We start from the raw sequence: 7,570 nt of genomic DNA on the forward strand, positions 1-7,570 counted from the left end.
CAGCAGCTGCTTGGAGTATTAAGCAGAGGGATTTTCACATCAGATGCTACCTGCTATTTTGAACTGGAGATGCCAGGGATTGAACCTGGGACCTTCTACATGCCAAACAGGTGCTCTACCCCTGAGCCACAGGCCCCTACCACCACCATTAAGGAATAATGGCCAGATATTTTTTCTCCAGTAAAAGAGTTGCAAGGGTTAGAAACACAGGCAGATCAGCCTGAACGTGTTCAAGGACCCAATTACAGAAGAAACTCTATGAGACCCTTCAACTGTGCAGAATATAAGAGATACCCTCAGCCTCTTCCACTAGATGAGACCAGCCCCAAAAGCTCATCCAAAAGACCTGGCGTCTCCATTCTGCCATTCTGCACACAGCGGATAATGCAGTTTCAATGCACATTAGAGGCAGGTTTTCCAATTTTGCACAGGAAAATCCAGCCGCAAAATCGCATTGAAAGTGCATTATCTAACATGCCCAGAATCATGATCCAGCTTCTCCAATACAGGCATAAGGCATTTAAAAAGAGTATTTGGGCACTTTAAAGGCTAAGGCAATCTGTGGCAAGAGGTGAGCTTCCGTAAATCACTGCTTACTTTTTCAGGCGCAAGGCATATAAAGGACGTCCAGAACAAAGTTCGAATCCAGTGGCATCTTGAAGACCAACCAATTTTTATTCAAAGTGTAAGCTTTTGGGTGCAGGCACTCATCTTGTATATGTTATTTTTTTCCCCCGATTTATTCCCGACCACTCCCGAACTGGCTTGTGGCGGGTTACAGCATCTTATAAAATCCCCTTTAAAACTCCCATTAAAAGACATTGAGTATCTGAGGAAGTGTGCATGCACATGAAAGCTTATACCTTTCAAGGGGCCACTGGTCTCAAACTTCGTTCTGCTGCTTCAGAGCACCATGCTACCCACCTGAATCTATCTTAAAGGATATCCAATTTGTGAATTAATACTTCAGATTGAAGAAGAAGAAGAGTTGGTTCTTATATGCTGCTTTTCTCTACTCGAAGGAGTCTCAAAGTGGCTTACAGTCGCCTTCCCTTTCCTCTCCCCACAACAGACACCCTGTGAGGTGGGTGAGGCTGAGACACCCTGTGAGGTGGGTGAGGCCCTGATATTCCTTTACCAGGGCTTGTGTAGAGTCCAACGTCACCCAGCTGGCTGCATGTGGGAGAGTGCAGAATCAAACCCGGCATGCCAGATTAGAAGTCCACACTCCTAACCACTACACCAAACTGGAAGCTGAGATGTGACAGCGCATGATGGTTTCTCCTTGTCTTGCAGTCTCTGGATGGCGGCGATCCATTCTTCTCGTGGGTGCTGGATCAGTTGCAGTGTGGTGTGGTGGGAACTCATGCTTACATGACACTGGCTCTCTTTCTTTGTGAAAATGATTTTCATTTCTACGACACTGCTTATTCCCCCATGGCAACAGCTGGTGCCTTCAGGTGTTCTGTGGGGAGACTGTTAACTCTAAATTTTTGCCCTCCTGAGATTTCTGCAGTGCCGAAGAACTGATTCCTTTTCAGAATCTATTTCGTTTTCTCTACCAAAGATCAGAGATCTTTGCATAGTGTAGGGAGTTGGACTAGATGACCCATGAGGTCCCTTCCAACTCTATGATTCTGTGATGTAAAACTTCCGAAAATTTTGAAGCCACTTTGGGGCAGAGGGATTATTTCTAGGGGGGGAAATGGGGAAAACAAATACAATGCTTACTTTCCTATTTAGGTGGGAAGGGCATGTTTGCAAACAGAAGTAGAAGGCATGGCACCCTTGTTGGTCTCCATAGCAGGACCGCCCCCCCCCCCCAAGTAGGCTAAACAATGAGAAACATTAAGATGGCACTCTTAGAAAGTTCAGTAGAGGTAACTTCAAAGCACTGATCTCTTGTGTTTGATGTTCTTTAATCTTCTGCATATTTTACAGCCGTATGGACATGCAGGACGCATACAATCCGCATTGTAGGCATAAGAAGAGCTCTGGGATTTTTTGGGTCCCATGTGCCTCATCGTGAACTTTTTCACAATATGTGGAGGTCCTCTTCACAGTCAGCCTAGGTTTTCACCATCCTGAACAATTTAGTGTTTTCCAAAAAACTGGACATGACTCACCCCTAGTTCTGGATCAGACTGGAAACTACATACCATCCATTTGGTATTATGGATTGCAACCAGGGCTATCAGAGCTCAGTGAACAACAGCCATTTTAAACCAAAGGCCAGACTTGATGTTACTCCTTAGCAACACATCATTATCATTATCATTATCATTATCATTATCATTATCATTATCATTATCATTATCATTATCATTATCATTATCATTATCATTATCATTACCCACCACTCCCAAGAGATTCATGGTGGGTTGCAGTCCAGTTAAAACTCCCATTAAAACCCATTTTGTTTTTAGGTGCAAAGTCGTGTCCGACCCATCGCGACCCCATGGACAATGATCCTCCAGGCCTTCCTGTCCTCTACCATTCCCCGGAGTCCATTTAAGCTTGCACTGACTGCTTCAGTGACTCCATACAGCCACCTCATTCTCTTTCATCCCCTTCTTCTTCTGCCCTCGATCGCTCCCAGCATTAGGCTCTTCTCCAGGGAGTCCTTCCTTCTCATGAGGTGGCCAAAATATTTGAGTTTCATCTTCAAGATCTGGCCTTCTAAGGACTGGGCAGATGGTTGTCATTAGGAATCGCATAACATAAACAGATATATCAAGACCATTTATTTAGTATTTAGTCCCAGGAGGAAAGCAGGCTATAAATGTAATAATAATAATAGTAGTAGTAGTAGTAGTAACAGTAATAACAACAACAACAAAATATTCATCACATGCCTTTCCTGCCATCTCTCGACATTCAAAGTGGCTTCCATAATGCAAAAAACTCAGTTACTGTAGACCACCAAGTCATATGCAGAGTATCACAGGGGGCGGTCCTCTCTCCAATTCTATTTTACATCTTTATGAGCTCTCTTGTCCTGCTGCTGCGGAGGTTCAGTCCTGGGTGTCATCAATATATAGATGATGCCCAACTCGTACTCCTGGTGGATGGCCACCCAGAATCTTTAGCCAGATATCTGGCAGCCGTGATGACTCAAGCAAAGTCATCTGAAGACTCTGAAGCTCAACCCTTCAAAGAGTGAAGTCCTGTGGCTGAGCAGGAAGGGTGAAGAACCCAAAGGTTGAGCTGCAGAAATATATATATATTTCTAATTGCAAATATCCATTACATCACGTGCACTAGTTCAAAATAGATCTGTAAATCACATGGCATTCAAGGCAAGTGATTGGCAGAGGTGGTTGGCCATTGCCTTCCTTGGTGGACTCCAGTCCAAGAACTGACCCTGTTTAGCTTCCAACCTCTGACAAGATTGGGCTACAACATACCTTTTCACGTCCCCAGCAAAGATTAATCTCTCCAATGTACACATGAAGTCACAAATTGAAAATAACAGAGGAATGCATCCCATTGTTCTTTTCAAAATCGGGATGAATATAAATGGAACAGATTAGAGATCTAGATTAGATCTAGAGCAAGTAGCATGATTTTATGTGAGCGGTATGTGCACACACTAAAAGTAGGGGAGCATTTTGGCACTCCGAGAAAAAATGAACCTCTTGCCATTGACGTCTGTCCTTATGAGCCTTCCAGATGGGCCCAAGGATCTAGGATCTCATCTCCCGCACACTTCTCTCCTTCCTAAACCAAATCCTCAGCAACCTCCTCATGGCCCCCTGCATCTCGCTGTTCCTCAGACTGTAGATAAAGGGATTGAGCATTGGCGTGACAACGGTGTAGAAGATGGACGCCACGCTCAGCTTAGTGCCCGAATACGTGGACGATGGGCGGATGTAGGTTCCTATCAGAGTGCCGTAGAACAAGGCTACCGTGGTGAGGTGGGAGCTGCAGGTGGAGAAGGCCTTGTACTTCCCAGAAGCAGATGGGACCTTCAACACTCTGAAGACAATGAAGATGTAGGAGACCAGGATGAGTGTGAGAGGTCCAAGCATGGTCACTGAACCTTCAAACATCAGCATCATTTCAACAGAGGAGGTGTCCGAGCAGGAGAGCTTGATTAAAGGGTGGACATCGCAGAAGAAATGAGGGATTTCCCGAGAAGCGCAGAAGGAGAAACTAGATATTGAGGATACATACAGCAGGCCCTGAGCATTAGACAGGAGCCAGGAACCAGCAGCCAAGATCAGACATCGCTTGTGGCTCATTACCGTGCTATAACGCAGCGGGCAGCAGATGGCCACGTAGCGATCGTACGCCATGGAGGCCAGGAGGAAGTTATCGGTGGTGCAGAAGACCACAAAGAAATACAGTTGGGTCAAGCATCCGTCATAGGAGATGGTGTTGGTCTTCGACACCAAGATCTGCAGCATCTTGGGCACGGCGTTGGAACTGAACCCAATGTCGGCCAAGGAGAGGTGGCTGAGGAAGAAGTACATGGGGGTATGGAAGAGGGCATCATTGGAGAAGATCACCAGGATGATCAAGAGGTTCCCCAGCAGGCTAACCAGGTACATAGACAGGAAGAGGGGGAAGAGAAGACCCTGGAACTCGGGCGAGGTGGAGAGACCCAGGAGGATGAATCCGGCAAAGTTGGTGTGGTTCCCGGGCTCCTTTTCCATGACTAAGCTGAGAATGAAAAGACAGGAGATGAGATTGTACGCTCAACCATACCTGCCTTTCATGGAGTTTCAGAAATGACTGGTCACAGGTGTGAGGCACACTCTCCAACCTCATACAGCCAACAGGAATTGACTGTGCATTCACTCCCCCAACTGGAAGGAAGGGGGGATGTTCTGGTCTTGTTCCACCAGTTCCAATGTCTCATCGGCCTCCAGCTGTGGTTCTGCAACAGGCTCCCTCCCTGTGACAGTACTCACCGTAGCAAGACACCCTTTTGATGGGTGGCTGTGCTTCAGTTCCATGACTGCAACGTAGATCGCAGCAGTTTACAATGGCGTAATATCTTTTGGCATAATCTTTTGGAGGCAACAGCAGAGGCACAAAAGGCGACCACCAAGGTATCTGTTCGTGGGTGTGTGAAAGGGAGGGTGGAGAGAGAGCACGTATACCTGTATGATGGGGAGAGGGGTTGCTTTTCCAAATGAAATTGGAGTTACAGAAGAGATACGCTGCATGTATAATGCATGATGTGAACTGCCCCAGGCCCACTTTCGGGGAAGGGGGATCTATAAATTAGGAACCTCAGGGTTGAGCTGCAAAAAAGAAATTAGCTTAAAATCCAAAGATTTATTATAATGACGAGCAAGTAATCAAAGTTAAGAACATTCATAATGTCTCAGTGGCATATACTGTGTAGTACAGGAAGTACGGAATCAACTTTGACGCATGGAACACAGAAGGACCAAAAAATCTAAGGGGTCTTCCTCAGTGGTCAAATAAGTTTAAATGCAAAATAAATAATATTTGGGCTTGCTAGGTGGTAAATGAACTCTGGTGCTGGAGAAGACTCTTGCGAGTCCCTTGGACTGCAAGGTGAACAAACCGGCCAGTCCTAGAGGAGATCAGCCCGGACTGCTCCTTAGAAGGCCAGATCCTGAAGAGGAAACTCAAATGCTTTGGCCACCTCATGAGAAGGAAGGGCTCCCTGGAGAAGAGCCTAATGCTGGGAGCGATCGAGGGCAAAAGAAGAAGGGGACGACAGAGAATGAGGTGGCTGGATGGAGTCATTGAAGCAGTCAGTGATAGCTTAAATGGACTCCAGGGAATGGTAGAGGACAGGAAGGCCTGGAGGATCCTTGTCCATGGGGTCACAATGGGTCAGACACAACTTCACACCTAACAACAACAACAATAACAAAGGTGGTAAAAATATCTAGAAAGTGAATCTCCAACTGATATGTATTGTACAACAAAAATAGAATCCAATAGCACCTTTAAGAATAACAAAAATTTATTCAAGGTGTGAGCTTTCGAGTGCATGCACCCCTCCTCACACTAAATGAACAGCCATCATGACTGTAGATATAAAAGGGAAAAGTGAAATGTGGCAAATGAGTAAACTGTGTCATTATATCCAAATTTAGCCGTATGATGCTGTATGATCATTCTTTGCTATAGCAGCTAATCGGTCCTCTTGAGTTCAGTTGTAGTCCACAAAAACATTGGAGAAATAAAACTGTCCACGTTAGTAATTAATGGCAGACACTTTCCCAGTCATCTCCAAACAAGCGTGGAAACTTGATACGTACTGTATATAAAGATGTCTAATCTGGCATGCCGGATTCGATTCTGCACTCCCCCACATGCAGCCAGCTGGGTGACCTTGGGCTCAACACAGCACTGAGAAAGCTGTTCTGACCGAGCAGACTATCAGGGCTCTCTCACAGGGGACAGGAAAGGGAAGGCGACTGTAAGCTGCTTTGAGCCTCCTTCGGGTAGAGAAAAGTAGCATATAAGAACCAGCTCTTCTTCTTCTTCAGTAATCTCAGGGCTCTCTCAGCCTCACCCACCTCACAGGGTGTCTGTTGTGGGGAGAGGAAAGGGAAGGCGACTGTAAGCCGCTTTGAGCCTCCTTCGGGTAGAGAAAAGTGGCATATAAGAACCAACTCTTCTTCTTTTAGTACGGAGCCCACATCTTTAAATAGGACAGGGTCCTATTAAATAAAACAGTAAGGCCACCTGGGGAGGAGTTAGGGCAGGCCCTGTTCAGGATAAAAACTCAGCGGGTCCAATCAGGAGCCGCAAAGCGGCTCCTAATTGGGCCCTCCGAGCGTCCATCCAGGGCTAAGCAGCCAATGGGGAGGCGCGCAAAGTGCCTTCCTATTGGCCTCTCACCAGGACAGACCAAAATTCCATTCACCCAGCCCAGTCTGGCTGCCAGTCTGCTCCTGACCACCAAAGGGAGAGGAGGTCAGCAGGGCTGCCAAGGGGGATGAGAACAGAGGCTGTGCCAGCCCTTTTCGCCCCAAGGCTGTCCTAACTGTCATGTCCAACTGTGAATTGCCTCAGAACCCTGACAGAGCTGGCAGGAGGCTGCAGAGTGCTCCCCCTCCCCCCCTTCAGGCCTGCTGCGAAGGAGCCTCTGACAGGCCCTGACTGAGGGGAGGAGGCCTTTCCAAGAGCAACGCAGGGGAGCCCGAGGGCCTTCCTATTGAGGGGGGGGGACTTTCCCCTTCTGCCAAACAGTTGCCTGACAGGGAGGCCACAGAAAAGCCCCTTCTCACTTAAAAGACTGCTCTGGCCGGGGGTTAGACACAGCCAAGCCATGTGTCTTTCTTCTTTGCAACTCTCTGCAGATTTGAGGCCACTGCACAGCGTTATTCTGCAGAGGAAGCTGGCTCTTTTGTCTCCTGTTTCATCTGCACAACAACCCTGTGCAGTAGGCCTCAAGTCTTTCAATTCAACAACAACCTGTGTGGGAGGCCTTAAATGTTTCTTCTCTACCACAACCCTGTCCAAAGTAGCCCTTTCTGCCTGGGGAGCTGATCTTTATACTCTGCAGGTTAGCTGTAATTCCAGGAGCTCTCCAGGCCACACCTGGAGGTTTTGCTACTCCTGGGTTGGAAATATT

The 7,570-nt window shown here is 47.0% G+C and overlaps 1 protein-coding gene across 1 annotated transcript; it reads right to left on the reverse strand.

Annotated features, from left to right (window-relative positions):
* Window positions 1-3,686: 3,686 nt before the first annotated feature.
* LOC143831242 (olfactory receptor 1f45-like) lies at window positions 3,687-4,658 on the reverse strand. The gene has a single exon (XM_077324303.1). The coding sequence runs from the start codon at window positions 4,656-4,658 to the stop codon at window positions 3,687-3,689; it is 972 nt and encodes a 323-aa protein (XP_077180418.1).
* Window positions 4,659-7,570: the final 2,912 nt, after the last annotated feature.

This window comes from Paroedura picta, chromosome 3, assembly GCF_049243985.1.
Source record: "Paroedura picta isolate Pp20150507F chromosome 3, Ppicta_v3.0, whole genome shotgun sequence".
Lineage (NCBI taxonomy): Eukaryota > Metazoa > Chordata > Lepidosauria > Squamata > Gekkonidae > Paroedura > Paroedura picta.

Coding starts and splice junctions, on each gene's coding strand:
- LOC143831242 (XM_077324303.1), bottom strand. CDS start 4,658: ATGGAAAAGGAGCCCGGGAACCACACCAACTTTGCCGGATTCATCCTC.